Raw genomic sequence first — 22,081 nt, 5'->3', positions numbered from 1 at the left:
CAGCCATCACTATGGAATGGATTCCGAGTAGGGAGAGTCCGGTCAGCAGTAGTGTGCAGCATGGCTGGACTAGTTCAGAAATTGACCAGTGAGATCAATGCTCGAGTCAGGTTATTGATTTTGACAGGCAGCAGGAATGTAGATTCGCTAGCAGATAGATAGATAGATATTAAAGAGGTGCGTAGAAGTCGAGAAGAGATGAAGTTGTTTCCCGACCCTTTTGGTCGATGGTGATGCGCTTCATGCCTCAGGCCACAAGCCAAAGCTTTAATGCTCCACTTTAAGCATTTGGTAAACTCCGGAGTAAATGAGATAAATATCACAGTTTCTGTTCCTCGCTGTCCTCTTCTTCGATGTCTTCCAGTACAGTTTAATTGTATATGTGTAGAAGACCTCTATCGAGTGAGGAGAGAGCCTTCTATGTCACCACTGCAGCGCTCAACCACTTCACCGACTTTTGTCGTCCTCTCCGTCCCCATCATAATTGCCGTCTGCGACATTCCCTGCTTTGCTAGGCCGTAAGGGCTCTGGCAGCATCTACCCAGCCGAAAGGACTCTATCTAACTGCAATACTACAATGTCTGCATGATAAAATGGCTACACAGGATCACAGCCGAGTCACTGCCGATAAGTGCGGGGTCAAGGAGTGTTTCTGGTGATAAAAGTCGCACCGAGCCCCTCATCGCTGATCTTTTCAACTCACCTCCTTCTGCACCAAATAGGTAAGATATCGAAAATGGCCAAGACGTATAAGTTGCCATTCAAGGTATGCGGCAATATCAAATCAGCTTGCAATGGCTAACTTTGTTCAGCTTGAAGATCCCAGTCTTCTCCATTTCGACTCCTTTGTCGGAGACGAATGGGTTCAGGCCAAGAGTGGGAACCGATTCGAAGTCATTGGTAGGAACAGACTGTTATCCTCTTATTGAACCTACAGTAACATCAGTATAGACCCCGGTACTGGCACACCCTGGGCCAGTTGCCCTGTTAATGGCGTGGAAGACGTGAGTCCCGCTGTCCAGGCCGCCCACGCCGCGTTCGAAACCTACAAGAAGACCAACCCCCGGCAGCGTGCCCAATGGCTCATGAAATGGGACGCTCTCATCCGGGAGGCGCGGTCCGACCTTGCCCAGATCCTCACTCACGAGACGGGGAAACCCCTCGCCGAATCGTACGGGGAGATCGACTACGCCACGGGCTTCACCTGGTGGTTTGCTGGTGAGGCGGAGCGCATCCACGGCACGGTCAGCGTACCCTCGGCGCCCAACCGGCGCGTCTTCACGGTCAAGCAGCCCATCGGTGTGGCCGCCGCCCTGGTCCCCTGGAACTTCCCCATTGCCATGGTCCTGCGCAAAGCAGGCGCCGCCTTCGCAGCCGGCTGTACGATGATCGTCAAACCTAGCCCGGAAACTCCCATCACAACGCTCGTGCTGGCGCACCTAGCGCAACGCGCGGGTTTCCCAGCAGGTGTGTTCAATGTACTGACCACCGACCTGGAAAACACGCCGCCGCTCAGCGAGGCGCTTTGCAAACATCCGCTCGTCAAAAAGGTGACTTTTACGGGATCCACGCGCGTCGGCAAGCTGATCGCTGCGCACTGCGCCGAKGGGCTGAAGAAGGTGACCCTCGAGCTCGGCGGAAACTGCCCCTTCATCGTGTTCGACGATGCGAACCTCGACCAGGCGCTGGACCAGCTGATGGCGCTGAAATGGCGGCATGCAGGCCAGGCATGCATCACCGCCAACCGTGTATACGTGCAGGCGGGGATCTACGATAAATTCGCACAGATGCTGAAGGAACGCACGGAGAAGTTGGTCGTCGGCCACGGCGCGCACGAGGGCACCACCATGGGCCCCGTCACGACACCGCGGGGCTTGGACAAGGCGCAGGCGCAGGTTGAGGATGCGCGCCGGCTAGGCGCAGACGTGATCCTCGGCGGCGGGCCGATCCCTGGGCAGCAAGGGTACTTCTTCCAGCCGACCATCCTGACGGGGATGAGGGAGGAGATGCTGGTGTCGCGCGAGGAGACGTTTGCGCCCATTGCGGCGCTGTACCGGTTTGAGACGGAGGAGGAGGCCGTGCGCCTCGCCAACAATACAAGCATGGGACTGGCCAGCTACGCGTTCACCAAGAATATTGACCGTATGTGGCGGATGTTGGAGAATCTTGAGGCGGGCATGATTGGCATGAACACGGGCAACGCATCGGCAGCGGAGTCGCCGTTTGGCGGCATCAAGGAGTCGGGATACGGCAAGGAGAGTGGGAAAGAGGTGGCTGTCAACGAGTATCTGATCACGAAGACTGGAACCCTGACTATTGAGGGGCAGTACTAGCAGATTGTTGTATCTCGTTGAAGTTGAGTCAATTTGCGATCTCTCCGGATGCCACATTTGCATGTGACAATCGGTAAAGAATCAACTCCAGCAAAGTATCTCCAATCCAAATGGGAGGAATAATAATGAAAATTAGTTACTCCGTAGAAGATGACATGAGATGGTGCTCTTCTGGGTCTTTTTGTGTACTGTGTATAAACAATTGAGTCAATAGACGCGTACCGACCAGACGCGGACTGCTCGTGGAAGATTCCCCTTTGCGTATTCTAAACGAGCGACCGAGTGCAGCACCCATGCAGTGGTTATGCATAATGCCCACGGACCCCTCTTCATATTCATATGATGCTTATTCTCGGAAGAGCTCTCCAGAAACTAAGTAGTCTTGGAAGAAACAACAGTAGTAATCGACAACGATTAGACTATCTGCAGGCCGCACCACTCTCTCCACAATAATGGCCGAATATGTTACAACGTCCGCGGCCGGTCGCATCGTCGAGTCTTCCACTTTGAGAGTTTGAGACGAGAGATCGTCTAGTTACCCTATTCAATAATAATCATGCAGGGAGATTGAAGTCATCGTCCTCTCCAGTTTCTGGTCGGTTATATCCGCTCGGTCGTCTGCCGTCTTTTTAACGATCAACTAGACTACTACTAGACTTTCTATCGTCCACGAGATGCGAAACTTGCACGACAGACTCCGCTACAGCGTGATCGTCAATTGCCTAATCGAGTAGCCATCTGCTCTGCTCTGCTCTCCTCTGCTTTCTCTCTCTCGCTCTCTCTCGCTCTCTCTCGCTCTCTCTCTCACAGACTCTGGGGCGATCATAGCGATCGTAGCCTTGTTCTGTTCTGCATCGCTATTATAAAATTGACACGAGCCCCTTGTTTTACTTTATTCATCCTTCTTGGTTATTTCTGCATTGTTATCTTGTTGTTACTTCTTTCATGACGCATTAGCCTTCATCGTTTGGTTGGACTATATAAACAGGCGGACCTCTCTCTTCATTTCCATTTCCTTTCTTTCTTCTCCTCTCATAATAATGGATAACGATACCCTCGACTCCCTGCGACACCTCATCCAATGTCACCCTCTCATCGATAATCATGCGCACAACATCCTCGACAAGGCTTCGGCCTGCAATTATGCTAAATATCCCTTTGAGCAGATCACCTCTGAAGCTCAAGGGATAGCTCTACAGAATGCCACTTCTACACTACCGCTTCACCGGGCGGCCTCCCAGCTTGCTGTCCTATACGACTGCCCCTCGTCCGACTGGGAGCAAGTCAAGGCGGCCCGGCAGGGATGGGTGGAGCGCGACTATGACGGCTTGATCCGCCGGTGCCTGCAAGGGACCCATACCTTGCTTCTGGACGACCTCCTCACCGACCAGGACATCGAGCCGTACCAATGGCACGATCAATTCACTGTGTCCGCGACCAAGCGCATTGTGCGCATTGAGGCCCTGGCGGCGCGGATGCTGGCGACCGTGATGCGTGGCTCTGGCATTCCCGAGGCCGGAGACGTGTCTGCCCTCCAGAGTCGGTTTCTGGCGTTCCGTGATGGCTTTAGCAGGATGGTCTCCGAGGCTATCGAAGACCCCGCCGTGGTGGGGTTCAAATCGGTCATCTGTTACCGGACTGGGTTGAACGTCCAGCCAACCGATGAAGACGCGGGCGTTCTGTTGCAATCGTTTGCTCGTACCATCCGCGCCTCAGAGGCCGAATATCGGATCGAGGACAAGCCCCTGAACGATTGGCTTGTACGTCAGACCCTCGACCTGCTCCAAGCCGCCAAGTCCGGCAGCAAAAATTGTAAAAACAAGCCGTTGCAGCTCCATACTGGTCTCGGAGATAACGACATCAGTCTGGTGCTAGCCAACCCAGCCTACTTGCAACCGCTGATTGCGCGGTATCCCAAGGTCGACTTTGTGCTGCTGCACTCCTCCTATCCGTACACGCGTGAGGCGGGCTATCTGGCCTGTGTCTATCCCAATGTTTATCTCGATCTCGGGGAGGTCTTCCCCATGGTCAGTCGGGATGCGGAGGAGTCCATCGTTCGGGACAGTCTGGACATTGTCCCGACCAAGCGACTCCTCTGGAGTACGGACGGCCACTTTTTCCCGGAAACATTCTACCTAGGCAATAAGCAGTTCCGTGATGTATTAGAAAAGGTATGTCCCGCCGTTGCTTCTAGGGTGTACGCGCAGTTCTGATTGTCTCGCAGGTCTTTGTAGACTACGTCCGTCAGGGAGACTGGACAGTCACACAAGCAAAGGAAGCAGCGGCGGATATCCTTTTCCACAACTCCAACCGTCTCTACGACCTGAACGAGCAGCCATCGTTCGACCAAATATCCAAGCAAATCACCATCCCCTCCACCCACGCTCTGGACACCTTCATGCGGTGTAATCCCGACGTCAAATATGTGTGGATGCAATGGGTCGACTACACCGCAACGACCCGCCTACGGATCTTCCCCATTCTAGAATTCGCCAAAATCGTGCGCAAGCAGCGTCGCATTGGAATCAGTCTCTGCGTCTTCTGGATGTTGCAGGACGACTCCATGACCCCCGAAGGCACGACAACCGGCCAATTCTACATGGAACCCGACCTGACCAGCCTCAGCCCCAACGTCGGCCTCGACTCCAAAAGCGCCACCGTCATGACCTTCTGGCGATCCGAGGACAACACACCCCTCGAGGGCTGTCCTCGGACCGCACTCCAAACCATCGTGGATAAACTGCACACTGACCACGGCATCGCCGTCACCTGCGGCTTCGAAATCGAAGTCGTCTTCCTCCGCGCCGACACCGACCCCTCCACCGGCGAAACCCGGTATCTCCCCGCGGTAACCAACCACTCCTGGTCACAAATGACCAGCGACACGCGCCGCATGCTGCCCCTCCTCGAAGAGATCGCCGACACCCTGGCGGCCATCGGCATTCCCCTCGAACAATTCCACTCGGAGTCCGCCCCGGGTCAATTCGAATTCGTCCTCCCGCGCAACAGCCCCTTAGCCGCCGTCGACACCCTCCTCAAAGCCCGCCAGGTCGTCGTCCACATCGCCGAGCGCCACGGCCTCCGTGCAACCCTCCACCCGCGACCCCTCCCCAACGTCGCAGGCACCGCCTCCCACGCACACGTCTCCATCTCCCCATCCACAAACGAGGACGCCTTCCTCGCCGGTGTGCTGGCACACTTTCCGGCCCTGCTGGCCTGCACCCTCTCCCAAGAGATCAGCTACGACCGCGTGAAATCCGGCCTCTGGGCAGGCAGCGAGTGGGTCGCATGGGGCACGCAGAACCGCGAATCCCCCATCCGAAAGATCGAGCCTGGACACTGGGAACTCAAGTCGCTCGATGGCCTGGCGAACATGTACCTCGCCATGGCGGCCTTCCTGGCAGCCGGGCACCTAGGCCTTGAGAACAAGACCCCTCTCACGATGAAGGATTGTCTCTGTATGTTACTTTCCTGCCTTTCCTACTACATGAAAATGCGTAATGTGATACTGACGATAGCAAGATGACGCGGCGACCCTCTCCGACGCACAACGACAAGAGCTCGGCATCTCGACTCGGCTGCCTAAAACTCTCGCACAGAGTCTGGATGCGCTCGAGTCTGACCATGCACTTCAGGAACTGCTCGGTCCGTTCCTGGTTCGCAACTACGTGATTGTCAAGCGCGCCGAGGCCAAGAAGCTGGCTGCTATGGGCGACGAGGAGCGGAGGAAGTGGCTGGTAGAGCGGTATTAATTATGTCCGCTTCACAGAATTGCAATCCCGACTTCAAATGCCATGATATACTTACTCAGACCGGGTGCAATTGGTATAGACCGACTAGCTAATGAACGGTTGAGAAAGCGATTGCCGTGGCTTATGCTGCCTCTGAATGCAAATTCTCTTCGATTATTTAATGTTTGTTTCATGCAATATGATAAACACACAACAAGGGGTATCACGTTTATCGACCTCTAACCGTATACAGAGGGGTAATCCCATTAGAGAAAAGAAAAAATAAAAAGGATGCAGGCCAAGATAGTCATGCAATGCAATCAACCGAAATCAGGGACCGAAGAAACCCGTCCATGTCATAAACCGCATTCAAATATCGTCACGAAGCAGAGGGCGACGGAGACGGCGACTTTCTATCCCGCAGGCCCCGTTCCGCCCATTCATCCAACAGTCTGGAGACTTCTTTGAACGACACCGGTTTCGTCAAAAACAAGTCCACCCCGGACGTGAGGGCCTCCGACTCGTCACGCGAACTGCTCAGTCCCGTCAGTGCAATGATCGTGGCCGGCCCACACCCATCGCGCTCTTTCTCTAGTGCGCGGATGGCGCGCGTGGCTTCGAAGCCGTTCATAACCGGCATAGATATATCTTTCCTTCGTCAGCACGTCAGTTTAATCTGGGTTGATCGGCCTACCCATGAAAATAAGGTCGTAACCCTGCTGCAACCTTTCCACCGCGTCCACGGCCAATTTGCCATTTTCTGCAGAATCCAGAACCTCCAGATCCCGTTTCTTCATAAAGGTCAACATCAAATTTAGATTGATCGAATTATCGTCCACTACGAGGACGCGTGCCTTGCGCTCTACGCGCTTGCACGCCATCTCCGACGGCGTGGGAAGCGGCGACATGGAGGTATCGCTGCCATGAGGTACCTCGGCAATGTCGGACGAACTTTGTGACTTGCCCGAATCCTCGGAGGAAAGACTCCCGGGTCTCACAGAGGTGGCGGGAGTGAAATCACTGGTCGTAGCAAGCGGGTCTGCGTCAGTCAAGTCCGGACACGGCGAAGCGCTGCCACTACTAATCCGGGGTCGTTCGGGAAGTTCAATGCGCGGCGGCAGCGCGACGCCCCCGCGTGGTCCATTATCAAGACATTTCCTAATGCAACGGGCAAGCTTGTGCGGACCGCACGGGCGACGGATGATGTCCACAAAAGCGGCAATCGGCGACCACTGCGTTCGGATAGCGCTGTAATCAACAGACTTGTTGCAGAGGATCAAGAGCGAAGGGAGAATGCCAGAGACAGCCTCCTTTGAGATGCTGGCCAAGCTTTCCTCGTCTGCCAAAAGCACATCGATGGGCTCTTGTGACGCCAAGGAAACCAGCTCCAAATCGTACCAGTCCGTCAGGTAGCGCGCAATGATTGACCAGAAGCGATGTTGGAGGGCATCAGCAGGCTCGATACCAAGAATGGCAACGCGTCTGCCGCCATGGCTGTCGCGGAGCGAACAGGTCTCGTTCATCGCGTCGTCCTGTCTCGCCGGAATCGACGGTGGAGTCAGGCTGTCCTCGAGACTGTCCTCCGGATCCGGGCGTGTCAAAGGAAGAGATACCTTGACCGTCGTGCCTTCGCCAGGCCGGCTGTGGACGTTGATAGTCCCGTTTAACGCTTTGACGAGGCTCCGAACGATTGATAGCCCCAGCCCAGTTCCCACCGCCAAAGTATCCTCTTGAGCGAATGGTGTGAACAAGCGTCCCCGTAAGAACGCATCCGAGATGCCTTTGCCCGTATCTGAAACGGTCAGGGTCACAAGTTCCTCCACGCCATGTCGGCGTGACCGGCTCTCGGACGCCTCGGTGACCTCCAAGTGCACCGAGACCCTGCCCGACTCGGTGTACTTCAGGGCATTGCCAAAGATGTTCATGATAATGCGCCGCAACGCACCCGGTTGAGTCCGATACACCCAGTTGTTCTGCGCAATGTCCATCACTACTTCTACCTCCGCTGAAGTATCCGGCTTGGGCTTTCGCCGCGGAAGCGAGAACGTGGCGTCCGGGTTCGGTAAAAGGATAGACTGGTCCGAGGAAGCCATCGACTTCTGTCCGTATGTATGGCCTAAACACACGCCCTCCACCACTTCCTCGGCCAGTATGGCAAGATCTGTCGTGACAAATGTGTCCAGATGCGCAGAAATCTTGTCCATGCTCGTCAATTCCGCAGGCGAAGTCTTGTTCCTCTTGAGCTGACGCCAGGTCCTCTCAAGGGAAACAATCTTGCTGAAGTCTAGGACTTGATTCATGGTATCCAACAGTGTCCGCCCGCACGCGTTGATCGTTTCAAGCAGAGACAGTTGGAATTCATCGAGGTCTGTGCCGTGCAAAAACTCTGTGGCCGCCAAAATGCCATGGAGAGGACTGCGAAGTTCATGCCTGTACCAAATTATGTCAATGACCGGTCGATTGAAGCACGCTCGCTTTCTCCGTCTAATACTTACGAGATACTTCCGATAAAATCGCCCTTCTGCCGATCGGAGATCAGGGACTGGACCCGGTTGCACTCCGCAATGATGGATGACCCGAAGCCCAGAACCGAACTCAGTTCGACAGAAGGGCTGAAGACACGCGTCTCTTTTGTAGTCCAGCAAAAGCAACCGGCAAACCACTGGGAATTGGCAGCGTTCCACAGAGGAACGAACATAACCTGAGTCGCATTTGGAAAGAACAGATTCAACATGGCGTTTTCCGATTGTTTCCACTTCTTGCCAGTGCCACGAGGCGGTTCGGCGGGTTTCATCTTTTCGTCATCGGAGCTAGAAAGAATGCCATCTCGATGAAAGGACCAAAGCTTGCCCTTAGTGTATCGTCGCAGCAGCTGGTGCAGGAATCCGCTGTCGAGATTTGCAGCAGGATATAGCACTGTCGAGCCCGGCCCTGGGGCAAACGGTTCGTCTCTGGTGGAGACGGCCAATACAGGAGCCGCAGGACCAGTCTCTCCCGAGCAATCACTTCCCGTCTCGATGTCAAGCATGTGGCTATTATTGACCTCCAAGAAGATAACACCACCATCGGCATCCAACTCGAGACTTTCGCGGAGAAGATTAGCGGCTCTTCGAAACGCCCAGGAGCTGCTATGTGATTCGTCTAACGTCAGCCCCTTCCTTCTGCTTCCCGCCCACCAATCCGGGAGTGGCATGTCCGGCGCGGAAGAATTGTTTTGGTCGCCATTGTCGGCTTTCGAGTCTGATACCGAACTGCTGGAGCGCGCATCGATGCTGTGAGACCGTTTGGAAGGGAGTTCGAAACTCTGAGAGGACCCGCCCGAGAGGTGGTTGCCCCTCACACCGGACGACGCGGGAGTGCTGAGCGTAGGGGCAGAACTGCCTGAATAGGAGGGATGCGGGTCGACAAAGCTAGAACTGCCCTCTACGAAATAACTCAGACCCCGAGACAATCGAGCTGCACGTCTTCCTTCGGAGGCCTGCCGGCTCACCTGCAAATAGTCCATGATAAGCATTCCCAACGAGCCAAAGATCTCCTTCTCAAGGTCAGAAAAGCTATCGCGAGGCTTGGTATCCAGCGCGAAGAAACAGCCAATGTTGACCTTTGTTTCTGTCGTGAGGGGCGTTCCGGCGTAAAAACGAAAGCGAGGTCCGCCGCTAACGAAAGAGACGTTCTTGTAAGGCTCGCTCTCCTGCAGGTCATTGACCACAAGGAAACTGTATTCTTTGGGATCTCTCGAAGACGGTGGAAGTGCTACCGTAGCCTAGAACGGACAGAATCCAGTCAGCGCGATGAGCGAGACGATAATTCAGCAGGAAAAAAAACCCACCTCGCACATCCCCCAAGCACAGGACGGTAGGGTGGAGCAGCCATCCCAGATCCCATCTCCCTCAGCCTCATAAGCACGGACATCACTATCGACGGGGGACTGACTCGCTTGGGCGAGAATGAACTGCGAATCTCGATCGGATACACTGTAAGGCAGAAGAAAATTTCATCAGCTATGATCGATCTTCCCGATTGTAGTTAATAGGATAGTGCCATACCTGATTATCACACGCTCCACGTTTAGACGCAGTGCTGCAAGTTGAGCAAAGGATGTCAGAGTAGCATTGTTCTCGCCTAAAACCAGAGTTTCAGGGACCACCGGCGATAACGGAGAAGCTTCCCCGGCGGTCGCCAGTGGTGGTGACAATTGCGGTGGGGCCGGCGGTAAGGGTGAGGATGCAGAGAACGCGTGGATCGAGGCATCGATGGCTTGCGCAGTGCCTGACGGGAGAAAATCATCGGCGATCGGAGCATTACTCACACTGAGCGAGTCTAACTGAGGAAGACGTTCAGGTTGAAAGTAGCGATAGAGCTCGCGAGCTCTGCGACCAGCGTTATGATCATCTCGGCGTCTTCGAGATGTCGACGCCATAACTCAATAGTGCTGTTAGGATCGGTGATCGCGATAGGAACGGAGGGGACAAAGGATGATTAGCCGATAGGACCTATTTTCAGAAGTCGAGATCCATTCTTGGCCCAATGGGAGAGGAATGGGGCGTCTTTCGACGTCGGAATAGGGTGTGGCAGTTTAAGGTGTGGCAGCTGCAGCCAGCAATAACGATGAGACCGACAGAAGGCAGCTTACGGAGGGCACAAAAGAGAATATGAGGGTTTGAAAAAACCAAGAGTCAAGGAGAGGAGAGAAAGAGTGGTTGTGGTTGGATGTAGGAGGAAAAAAATGATGGGCGACAGCAACCAACTTTTTTTCCTGGCTCTCTTTGATTACAGAATCCGCGAAAGTGGCATGTGCCCGAGTTTGCGGGAAGGGAAGGCGATGAAGGGGTCCGGAGGAGAACCTGAACCGCTTAAAAGGAAGAGAGCAGTTGAGAGGAGATGGTAGAAGGTATCTGTAGTATGAGAGAAAGCAACAGCTCCTAGAAGGAAATACCTTAGATGATAGGTACACAGCGAATGCGACACATTTGACCATCTCGCTTGACGATTCGCAACACATTCTCTGGCAAATGTTGGAACCAACTCTACTCCACCGTTGACTTCCGTCTGACCATCCCAGTTTTGCCTCAGGGTATGGATCGGGCAGTGATCACTCAAAGTAGGAATTATGCTGAAGTTATGAGTAATCCACCATCGTCATCACCGTCATAGTCATCAGCAGCAACATAATCAGAATAACATGAGTTACATGAGCCTATGAGGACAGATGTGACACTTGTGCAAGGGACTGGGGTAGAATATCTCCCAGTCAATCAATCCAAATCCGCCACTCGCCATGATTACAATCGAAATTACTGGGTTCCTGGATGGAGCCCATTATCCATGGGCCAGCACACTCACAGTTGCAGCATTCCAGGGATCGTTTAAGGCACAGCGACGATAGTCAGCAAAAGGTGATAAGTTACCTATTGATAAGGTATCTAAGATTTCCTACCTACTGTATCCGTACTTACCTAGGTAGCTTGTCTTACCCTAATTATTCAATTTCCCCACCTTGATTCCTGTTTCCTGGCATGAGCCAGTCCTCTTCTGGTAACACAGAGGCTACATTGAATCTTCTGATTGGGCACCATTCTTGCCGGTCTGAGAAGCCGCCAGTCAGAGCTCGAGCTGCGGAATCAGGGCAGCGCAGATCGGAGATTGATGCGGGGCGGTGGGCGCTGACCGCAGGAGGCTATCTAGGGACAAAAGACATTTCCTTTTAACTTAACTGGCCACTGTTGAAAGTCGGAATATTATTATTATTACTAAATGGACAATGTTACGTATAAGAATCTTAACTAAGGTGATCTACAGCAGCCGCTATCATCAGTCTGGTGTCACTATGATCTTGTGGTCGCCTCTCCTCATTCTAATTGTTGGCCGTTTTATCCAACGAGTCTTGTTAGAACGGGCCACAGCGTGGCGGCCTGGAACGCGATTGGGACTAGTGGGACGGCAGGTCAGTGGCTGACACATGTGGCGAGTGACGCAGATCATCTACCTATTGCAGAGCACAGCAAGGGATAACTGAATAACTTTCATTTCAATGATGCGTGGTCTTCGTCTAAACTGATTTCCATATATAAATCATAACTTTGTACATCTGAGCAACTTGCATGCAAATTGATAATTGTCTTACTCAAAACTTCTCCATCAAACACTTCCGTACCGTCCACATCCGAGCCCGTTTGCCGTAGATGTACATAGGTATCGTAAACAACAAACATCCAAGTTGAATGCCCCCGAGTGCGAGGAATACCGTCCGGGCGCCATCGGCTTCAAGCCAGTCGACAATGAACAACGAAAAAATCAGGCCGTGAAATACATCTAGAATAGAAATTCGTCAGCTTCTCGCTCTCTTCACGGAAGGAAGATCAAAGACCTACTCTTGCTCCAATTCAGAGTCACCAAGGCCTCACCGGCATACTGCCGGTAGCTATCCACGCAGAAAGTGATCGATGTCGTGCTGCCGAGACAGCATCCAAATGAAATCAGACCGAAGAAGATCGTAGGCACGATCCAGGAATCTTTCACCTGCGTGCTCCATCCGAATGCCATCAATCCCGCCGAAGTTGATAGAGCAATAGGGATGGCCATGACGAGACGGAATTCGGGCTCGTAAACGCCTCCATTGCGCCGGGACATAAACTGAACAATCACGTCGGATACTTTACCGGCCACTGCAGTTCCTAAAAGACCACCGACAAAGGGGGAGATATAAACCAGGCCTGTCTGCAAAGGAGTGAAGTTGTAACCATGAGAGCCCTGATACAGATGGGCCACAGACTCGGACAGCACAATAAGCCATCCGACCGAGAGCGCATACACAACCGATGACCAGAGAACAGCCGGGTAGGCGAACAGAATGAACGGACGCGCGGCGACTCGTAACCACTTATCATGCGAGATTCGCCCGTTCCAGATTCGCAGATACTGCGTGTAGGGGATTTGGGGTTTCTCTCGTAGTCGGTTGGTGTACACCTGGGCCGGAGGCAGTGGTACGGCTGAACCCACGGATTCGCTACGCGCGGGTGACACAGCAGGTTGCCTAGCAGCTTCGAGATCGCGCTGAGAGTCCGACTCATGAGTGACCGCTGGAGCAGGTATTTGTAGGGACGCATCATGCTTCTCGGGATCCGACAAGCCCAGCTGGTTGGTGTCCTCGGCTGGGGTCTCGGATGGCAATATCCGGTCGTGGTCTTCATGATTTCTTTCCTTCTCATCTACCGGGTTTCCTTCCTGCTGTTGATCCTCCACAAAGCCGACGTGACCCTTGTTGGACTTTCTGGGTGCAGGTGAGATATGGTCTCCGTTTAGGACTGAGTCCTCTAGACGGTGGTGAAATTGTCGGCCCCGGAGAAGGTCTGATACGTTCCGTATCATATGAGGACGCTTGTGAGAGCGACGAGGACGCGGTGTGCGATCCCAGAACGTTTCAGGGACGAAAAAGAAGAGGAGGACGAGACAAGCACCAACAATAATTGCGACGATCCAAAACACCCAACGCCATCCCAGACGGCCAATAATAGCAGCGCTGACCAGAGGCACGAGGTTTTTGCCACCGAGAAGGAGAAGAGTGTAGATGCCAACACGATATGCTCGCTCATGCAGGAAGTAGATTTCGGCGATAGTGGCCGAGGGAAGACACTCGACAGTACTGACAGCAATCCCTTGAAAAATCCGAGCAACCACCAAACTGGGGTAATTTGGAGACGAGGCACACCACACGGCAGAAAGGACAAAGAGTGTAGCCCCTAGGAGATATACTGGTCGCTTTCCCCATAGAATTGCGGTCGGTGACATGATGACCGATCCGACTCCGAGACCCAACATGTACAAGCCGGTGGTGTAGGCCACTTTCTGAGTGCTCACACCGTAGCTCTCAGAGACTTGGTTGAATCCAGCAGCAAGAATGGGTGTCATTCCTCCTCCCATTAAGCAGTAGAAGCCCAAGGAGAGCAACGCAGCATCGCGCCGCCACATGGGCCAGTTCAGTGGGTCATTGACGGAATCGTCTGGCTGCGGATTGAGGACAATTCGACCGTCTGCTGTCTTTTTTGGCTGGGGAGCCGTCGTGCGCGAAGAAGAACGAGACGAAGGAATGACATTAGGCAGAGAAGATGCGGATGTTCGCCGCTGCTGGTGTCGCAGACCCAATGGTTCGTTACGGTTCGAGGAGAGCAACAGCACCGTTCCTAGAGATCGTCAGAAATGTCCGACATTGGCACAGATAGGCTTGGAAAACGTACCTGGTACTTCATCGGTCTCCTTGTCGCTAAGAATCCCTAAAGTCGCCTTCGAACGATAGCTGGGGTTATTGACGGACCCTGACTCCTCGGACTCTGTCTTCCCTGGCTCTCTCCGTCTGAAGAACCTGTTCCACAAGCCTTGCGCTGGTTCACGCTGCGAAGCAGAGCCATCCGGATGTTCGCTTGGGAGGTTGACGGGGAATGTCGCATCCTCGGCCATCTTCACCCGATGGACGATGGAGACCACCTCGGACTCCTTGGGTTTCGACCTGAGAACCCTGATACAAAAAAACATGATTAGCCCCGATCTTTACTTGAACTGAGAGAAAATCAAAAGGGCGTGGAACAAGTCCCGGAGGTTATAAGCACCTGTTGCAGCAAGGAGCTGATTGTTGCAGAACAAATCGAGATAGTGGTACCCCACCACTAGAATGTGAGAAATGCTACGATAACAGTCTAGACCCAACCTCTATAGTTCTTGAATCGCTTGAATCGCCGTAGCTCGAGAATGCGAAAGAAACACGACCTTCCCTAAAGCTAGGGGTTAGATCACGGCCTACGAGCAGAGACCGGAGGGAGCACCTGAGCACCGATTGCTGACAGGCATCGCTGAAGGGAGGAATGGATAAGAAAATTTGAAGAATGAGACTGAAAAAAGGGAAATGAGAAAGAGGAGCGATTAATAAGGGGCGTCTGCGGAGATGACAGGTGGACGTTGGGAGTCGGTGAAGCTCGAGGACAAGAGGACTGGAGCTTGATGCTCAGACCATCACACGGAAAAAGTGTGGATGATGGCGTTTAGATTGTAGCAAATCTAGGCGGATGATGGAGCCAGTCTCATGGTCAGTTTGGCGTATGGTATTGGTTATTTCGAGGCGGTGAGCAGCTGCTCAGCTGTGGGAACCGCGGGGTACATCCCCTTAGGCTCGAAATCGGTGGAGAACATGTCCTATGATAGGACGGCAGAATTCCTCTGGGTAACGTCGGTGTAATGAGCCACTTGCTCTAGTTTTTTAGCCTCGAAGATCTGCCATCGGATGCCACCGATTACTTGATAAGGGCCATCACATTTCAGCCCACTGATCCCACAGACTGGATTGATGCTGCTGATTTGCGCGGATCGGCGTGCACCTGACACAGCAGATGACCTTGGATACTTCTTGCATTTGTCTACCTCTCTAGACCATCGTCAAAGTTGTTGGCTGTCCTCTTGCATATCATCCTGAATGTAGCACCGTTTCAGCCCGAAACTTAAAACCATATGACTGCCGCAGTCTTATCAGCTTTGAGACACAGCTGTGAGGGGAACAAAGAAACAAGTCCATACCTTCTGTTCTGCCTTCGATGATGAACCTCTCAGTCGGCTTGTCACTGCTCTTTTCTTAACTGCGCAGAAAAGGGCATCATATGCGTTACTAGTGCGAGTTATGCACCCGCTTGTTTTGCAAGATCCCAAACAAATCATACATCGACATGCTAGAAGCTGCACGAATATACTTTAAAGACCCACGTTCTGGTTGACTCGACAGATGGTGCTGTGCGCTGTCGTCATCATGCAGCAAGTTTCGCGTGGAGGGCTCAATAAGGTAAAACCATGAGTCTCCCTTCGTGAAGTGATTGGTTGTCCTGGTCATATGAACCCTGCCGTCGTTGAGGTCAGTAGTCAGATCACCCTCCGTTTATCATCAACAACGCCCGAAGCGCTGAAAATGGAATTCGTCATCGCATTCATTGCTGTCGGCCAGAGCGACATGAAACAAAGTTCAAACATAACCCATCAACAGAAAGGTAGGTATATACATCGGGCCTTTGAAATTGGCCCGTCGTCAAATGAACATCTTTACCTTCGCATACACTGCCAAAATGCAAGGCCATCCACCCTCATCCGATAAGCGTCGTCTTCACTGATTCAAGATATCCTTGATTCGCATACATCGAGCTTGCGTCCCATACCATAATGCCTCCGAAGCTCGAGAATGCCTTGCTCCAAGCGACAACTTCCCTGAGCTGCTGAGCATCAACATAGCCAGTTCCAGCCGCAGCCACGTTTCCCGGCAGACCGATGAAGACCTTGACATTCTTATTCTTGGACTGGCTTTTAGCCCACGCGTCCCATAGGTCAAAGTTAAAAGCACCCTGCTGCATTGAGCCAAAAGAGAATGCATTCACGCCACAGTAATTGTTGTAGAATTGCACCCAGATCGCATCAAACGCAACAGCTCCATTCAGCATCTCCTGATCTGCTACGTCGGGGGACACGCACTGCGGCGCAGCAGTCAGGTAGTATTTTCTGCCCACAGAAGTATCCATCAAGCGACGCAGCTGATCGGCAAAGGGTACCATATTTGTGACGCTGGTCTCGAAATCAAAGTCGAAGCCGTCGATGACTGCATCTCCGAATGGTCGGTATGCCGTGTTACCCGCGTCCACGGGTCCGAAGATCTGCCACATCCTGTTGGCGGCTTCGATGGCTACTACCTCCGAAGCGAAACCACGTTCTGTCGACGTTGCTCCGCCGATAGAAATAAGGATGGTCTTTCCCTTTTGTTGGCATAGCTTGATATCCTCTCTGAAAGTGAGGACTTTATGTTAGTCTAACTATCAGCGACGCCGCACAGAATGTGACTCACCCGATCTGAGGGCAGTTTAGGAGATTCGTGCCAGGATATACTGTGCACTGGCTTTCCTGGTTGGCAAAGTCGAGTTCTGGCAGACCAGCTGCACCAGAAATTCGGGTAACGAAGGACAGTTGAAACACCTGCTGCAAGTAAGCTTCCTCATGGATATCAGATCGATCAAGTCACCACCATACGTCGATGTTCGGATCTGAGATTGAGTCAGCCTCTATATTGCTAACCCAAGAACGAAATATATACAATACGTACTATCACAGTAATAACTCAGGCGTTGTTGACCTGTGTTCCCAGAATTTTGGCCTGAACATGACAGTCAGCATCTTGTCGCTTATAGACTGCACGAAGTTCAAATACCCCAGTACACGGCGACGGTGGATGAGGAACTGGTATCCAGCAGGGAGTAGGCGCTGCCAATTAGAGCAGCAAAGGCTGCTATCGAGTACAGCAGGTTCATAGTCGATAACATTGTGTATGACCTGGTAGATCCAGTAAAGCTATAAAAAACACACCCCACGCTCCAACTTGTCTATTCATGAAGTTCAAGGCTACACACCTTTATATCAATCTCTACAACACCAACAGAAGGCATTCGGAATACGGAGTATACGATTCGTATCTACGGCATCTCAAACTGGACTCTCGAGCTGCGCCTCGTCCTCTGATACAACCCCCATTGTTGGCTATCTCTAGATACACCCAAGATACCCATTCGAATCCATATTTAGCATCTGAAACTCGTCGTGGTGTATATTTCGAAGCAATCAACTGCGCGTCGGCCCCAACATGGTTCGTGGTTGTCAGCCTTGCGATGCAATTGACCACTAACCGCCCCCAACTCGGGGACTATCCCAGTTTAAGCCTCTGACAGAAACAACATAAGGTAATGAAGACACTTGGGCAACAGATTTGTTTTAAAGCAGATGCGCATTTGTATTGAGAAAGTCTGGTTGGTGTCCACGTTCGGGAAAGCGACTATCCAGAATGGTGCATCAACTTTCTTAGCTATATTTTTGTGTTGTAGTTTTGTTTCGTTTCCTTTGAGTCCAAGGTCCTTTGATCATTGACATACCTTTCACTAAGTTCGTACAAGGATACGGGAGTCCCGGGCTTTGAAGAACCAACGCCGTTGCGGGGCATTGAGCATTTTAGAATTCAGCCCCGGTTGCCCAAAATAACTACAATGAGCGGCCTGCTCGTAGAGACGACGAAGCTAAGTGCGTATTCTTTGTTCTCTGTCTGCAGCAAAAATTTCGTCTCGCTTCCAACTCGATCTTTACCATGGTCTACATGCTCCAAATTTAGTTATGTCCGAATCATATTCAACTATCTCGTCCAAGCGTACGAGGATACGAGGATCAATTAGTGCAATCATTGTTTCGCGAGGCTTCATCGTCTGCGAGCGCTCTAGTCATGCGTATGATCCAAAGATTTCATCGCTTCCCAAACTTTCCAAAACTCAAGACTGAGTCTGGGCTGAAAGACTGTAAGTCTTTCAAACTTTCGGATAGCCGAGTCTTGGCTTCTCAGTTCACGATTAGACAACCGAGCGCTGTTTCTTCGCGAGGAAGACTCATCGGGATCATTCAGAGCGTAGACCCAGACAAGATCGTCGTCGATTTCGCTGTCGTCGCTGTCGGATTCACTGCGGTCGCCGGTTCTCTTGTACCCAATATCTTGGAGGTACAGGCGTTTGGCCTCTTCTTCCTCGAAAGCGAGTTCGTACCATCGTCGGAGCTTGGTAATGGTCAAGGAACAGTCCATAGGATCCTCGTCTCGCTCTTCGCCGATCATTGTCAGCAGATCACATCCGATTCTGTCAACTAGGACCTCTGCGTCTTCGGGCTTGTAGACATATTCACTCACGGCCTCATCTTCCATCAAGGAGAGATCAGTATCTGGGTCTAAACCGGGAAAAATAAGTGCCATGTCGGAGGGTAATAGTAGCTTGACAAACTCGCGGGCCGAAGTTCGAGCCACTTCTGCGCAAAGCGTATTGCTTTCGCAGATCGGTACAACCAGGTCGAAAACATGAGCGTCGGTTGTACCTCCCATGACGGCGTTCGTCTCCGGGTACGACCATCGGCCTTGTACAAATTGAGAAAGCCTCACGATCAGTCGCCGCTCAGAATCATTCTGCAAGCCGGCTCTATGGGTTTGGACAAATAGTAGCGGTCGATGCACCAGGCTCCTTGCTGGTGCGAGTTCAGAACATACTGCGCAACGATAATTCGCCGAGCTAAGAATGTGATGCTCATAGAAAGCCACAATACGGCAATAGAAAACGGCATCATCTGCCTCGTTCTTGGCAACTCCAGGAAGAGCAGGTCCCGACCAAGTAGAGGAGAAGACTGAACAGCTTAGCTGACCACGTCGCGGGGTCCCGCTGAGCTGCAGACTTGGCCTTCCAACAAACATCGTAGCTCCGATCTTGAAGGGCTGAGCACTAGGGCTCCCTAGAGTCTCGATTGATGGGCTTCTCAGGCAAACCGTGCTTCCGGAATTATCTTCGTTTCTTGCAGTATTTACTCGAAAGCTGCGCTGCGATGTCACACTTCGGCGTTGTGGTAAACTCCATCTGTCCGAGGTTTCGAATTTGTCCAAAACCTTGGGCTTGATGCTGCCGTCTCTAATGCCCTCAATGTATGTCTGCATCATTCTTGTGGCCGCTCTATGGCATTCTCCTCCCGAAGAACAAATTGGAACTGCTAGTGAGCAGATGTATGGCCTGTCGCTCATCACACCTCCGACACTCCAATCGATTTCGTCCCTTCTGGTGATATGCGCTGTATGAGACGCCACAGTCGATACTAGCTTGTGCACCTCCACAAAATCCGATAGTTCAACATAGCCATTTCGTGTAGCGCATAGCGGACGATGCACTAAAGATTGAGTTGGACCCTTTCCGCAGATTGTACAACCTTCTGTTATGCAGCTGAGTATTTCGCCCTCGAAAGAGTGGCACAGAGCGAGTATAGCGCGGAAGACGAGTGGTTCTTCAGGCAGACCGGGTCGTGGCAGGGAGGCGCTACTTGAGACGCTCGTTCTGAAAGAGGATTTGGAGGGACTGTTAGCAGGCGTGCTCGAAGGCTCGAAGACCCGCTCTGAAATTTTAGCATTGAATCGAGCATTGTCCAGCTGTGGCGACAGCAAACTGGGCTTTCCAAAGAATACGCTGAACCAGATCGGTATCTCCTGGGACTCAATGCTGTATATTGATATGCCTGTGGAGGAATTCCGAGTATGTGTTGATCCGTTTTCCTGAAAGTGTTGCTGSTTCTTAGAACTTGGGCTCTTTTGTTTTGAAAGCTTCTGAGGCTCGTATGTTGGGGAACTGGCATGTGGAAAGGAGTACATCTTGTTAGCCTGTGAGACGAGAAGAGAATGCAGGATTACCAGATGGGGTTCATTTCGGAAGAGATACTCTAGTGTTGTGCCTGAGGAAAGAAGAGAAACTCAGGAGTGAGAACTGGTTGCTCAAGATTTCTAGAAGCGAAGTGTACCTAGATTCATGTGAATCCAGCCGTGGTTGCCCTTGGCTTAGCATCACCTATGACATGGCAATATTGACTTCAGCAATTACCGTAGACATCATAGTAGTGAATTTTTAGCTTATGGGAGGGGACAGAAGTATTCGCTCAGCTCTCTTGCTGAGATAGGAGAGAAGAGGAATATCACACACTGTCAGAGGCTGGGCGGAACTAAGTTATATACATTAAATATCCTTACACGTTAACAAACAATCCTACTCCCACTGGTGGCTAGAGAGTCACTTCACTTAGCCCAACACTAAGAACAACCAGACGTCCCAAGGCAGATACATTCTTCAACTCTACCCTCAGAGAGACCACGCTCCTCAGTACCACTTGTCTGAAGGGCTTTCATGGCTGATTGCAGGCAACATCAAGCTCTCTGTACACACTGAAGCTCCTTTCGGCTTGTCAGTGAAGCAACTCAGCGACATGTTCTGAACTACACTAGCCAGGCCGGGCATGGCATGTGCAAAGGAACGCAATTATGTGCTGCTGCAGATTGAAGACTGGTTTATTGAATAGATCGATCAGTAGGCTTGCCTGCGGATGCTACTCAAATAGAGTGACCCCTCCCGACCTCGATCCAAGGCAAACTGCAGACATTGGTTCGCCTTTTACCTCATTTCTGGTACGCGAGGCATGCAATGATGATATATTCGTGGTGATCACTATCTACCTCTCAGAGCTTATCCATGAGCCCTTGGCCACCATGTCAATCAAAACTTTCGGACAATAACGCATTACTCATGAAAGGACAAACAGGGAGACTCCAATCAACCGGTTGTACTACTAGCGTGTYGCTTGAAAGGTATGCAGTAACAAATTTTAAGCCTTTGGCCTTTATACAGGTTTGGCGGTACTCTGTGCCCATGCTACCCGGGACCCGGGGATCGTAGACAAGATCACCAAAACCCTATCTGATGCTGATAAGATCTCTGGGCAGCGCGCAGAGAACGATGTAGTTATCACTATCTTCAAGGCACGAGACCTGTGGAAGCAGTGTTTCCTACTCAGTCTATAGAAGGTACTTCTTGATGAAGATATGGAATGATTGAAATACTATAATACCGAAAGAAGCGGTCTCTAGGCAGTAGTACTTGAGTTTCTCTGCACTCCTGGCAGATGATAACGAGACCTAAGGCTTGCAAGTCCATAGGAAAACTCACTGTCATAAAATGTATCCGCGACCGCTAACGAGAAACCGACCACAATCCGACTGATGAGTCTGATACGTGCATAAGCGGGTTGATATGGTAATAATAAGAGTTCTATTCAAACGATCTTTTCTGTCGTCTCTCCGAATTGACGTTTGCGGTGGAAACTGATTAATGGCACGTGACGTTGAGGTCGCCCCTTTCGCGGCCGGAAAAGTTCCCTGATGAAACCTCACGTTGGCTCATGAAGCAACGATAGACTGTTATTCCTCCTAGCTCTGTGAATTCTTTCTTTTCATTTTCTTCTATTAGCACTCACCATTGGTGTCTTTTGCTTCGTTTAATTCTCCTTATCTTTCTTAATCATCAACAATCAAGACGTTGCTGGGTACGTGCCACCAGCTGTCGATCTCTCCACGGCCCTGTACCAGGGCTTTACTCCTCGACCCATTTGCGGGCATAT

General features: G+C 51.8%; 6 protein-coding genes across 6 annotated transcripts; 2 read left to right on the top strand and 4 right to left on the bottom strand.

Moving 5' to 3' along the window:
• Window positions 1-736: 736 nt before the first annotated feature.
• Asppvi_006255 (NAD-dependent succinate-semialdehyde dehydrogenase) lies at window positions 737-2,333 on the top strand (the record flags this gene model as incomplete). The annotated part of the gene is made up of 3 exons (XM_043302160.1): window positions 737-766; window positions 813-900; window positions 952-2,333. The coding sequence occupies 3 exons, from the start codon at window positions 737-739 to the stop codon at window positions 2,331-2,333; spliced, it is 1,500 nt and encodes a 499-aa protein (XP_043158095.1).
• A 1,040-nt stretch (window positions 2,334-3,373) lies between these two features.
• fluG (extracellular developmental signal biosynthesis protein FluG) lies at window positions 3,374-6,085 on the top strand (the record flags this gene model as incomplete). Its single annotated transcript, XM_043302159.1, has 3 exons — window positions 3,374-4,504; window positions 4,558-5,791; window positions 5,856-6,085. 3 exons carry the CDS (start codon window positions 3,374-3,376, stop codon window positions 6,083-6,085), a joined length of 2,595 nt encoding a protein of 864 aa, XP_043158094.1.
• Window positions 6,086-6,443: 358 nt separating this feature from the next.
• Window positions 6,444-10,484, bottom strand: Asppvi_006253 (putative sensor histidine kinase/response regulator; the record flags this gene model as incomplete). Its single annotated transcript, XM_043302158.1, has 5 exons — window positions 6,444-6,712; window positions 6,759-8,494; window positions 8,560-9,827; window positions 9,894-10,038; window positions 10,111-10,484. 5 exons carry the CDS (start codon window positions 10,482-10,484, stop codon window positions 6,444-6,446), a joined length of 3,792 nt encoding a protein of 1,263 aa, XP_043158093.1.
• Window positions 10,485-12,188: 1,704 nt separating this feature from the next.
• On the bottom strand, window positions 12,189-14,518 carry Asppvi_006252 (putative MFS transporter; the record flags this gene model as incomplete). The annotated part of the gene is made up of 3 exons (XM_043302157.1): window positions 12,189-12,376; window positions 12,436-14,244; window positions 14,299-14,518. 3 exons carry the CDS (start codon window positions 14,516-14,518, stop codon window positions 12,189-12,191), a joined length of 2,217 nt encoding a protein of 738 aa, XP_043158092.1.
• Window positions 14,519-16,179: 1,661 nt separating this feature from the next.
• Asppvi_006251 (glycoside hydrolase family 18 protein) lies at window positions 16,180-17,400 on the bottom strand (the record flags this gene model as incomplete). Its single annotated transcript, XM_043302156.1, has 4 exons — window positions 16,180-16,867; window positions 16,929-17,070; window positions 17,184-17,234; window positions 17,289-17,400. The coding sequence occupies 4 exons, from the start codon at window positions 17,398-17,400 to the stop codon at window positions 16,180-16,182; spliced, it is 993 nt and encodes a 330-aa protein (XP_043158091.1).
• A 938-nt stretch (window positions 17,401-18,338) lies between these two features.
• Asppvi_006250 (uncharacterized protein) lies at window positions 18,339-19,589 on the bottom strand (the record flags this gene model as incomplete). Its single annotated transcript, XM_043302155.1, has 1 exon — window positions 18,339-19,589. The coding sequence occupies one exon, from the start codon at window positions 19,587-19,589 to the stop codon at window positions 18,339-18,341; it is 1,251 nt and encodes a 416-aa protein (XP_043158090.1).
• Window positions 19,590-22,081: the final 2,492 nt, after the last annotated feature.

The sequence above is a fragment of the Aspergillus pseudoviridinutans genome (genome assembly GCF_018340605.1).
Source record: "Aspergillus pseudoviridinutans IFM 55266 DNA, scaffold_4, whole genome shotgun sequence".
Lineage (NCBI taxonomy): Eukaryota > Fungi > Ascomycota > Eurotiomycetes > Eurotiales > Aspergillaceae > Aspergillus > Aspergillus pseudoviridinutans.
The sequence above is the reverse complement of the archived record's forward strand: the minus strand, read 5'-3'. Positions and strand labels throughout refer to the sequence as shown.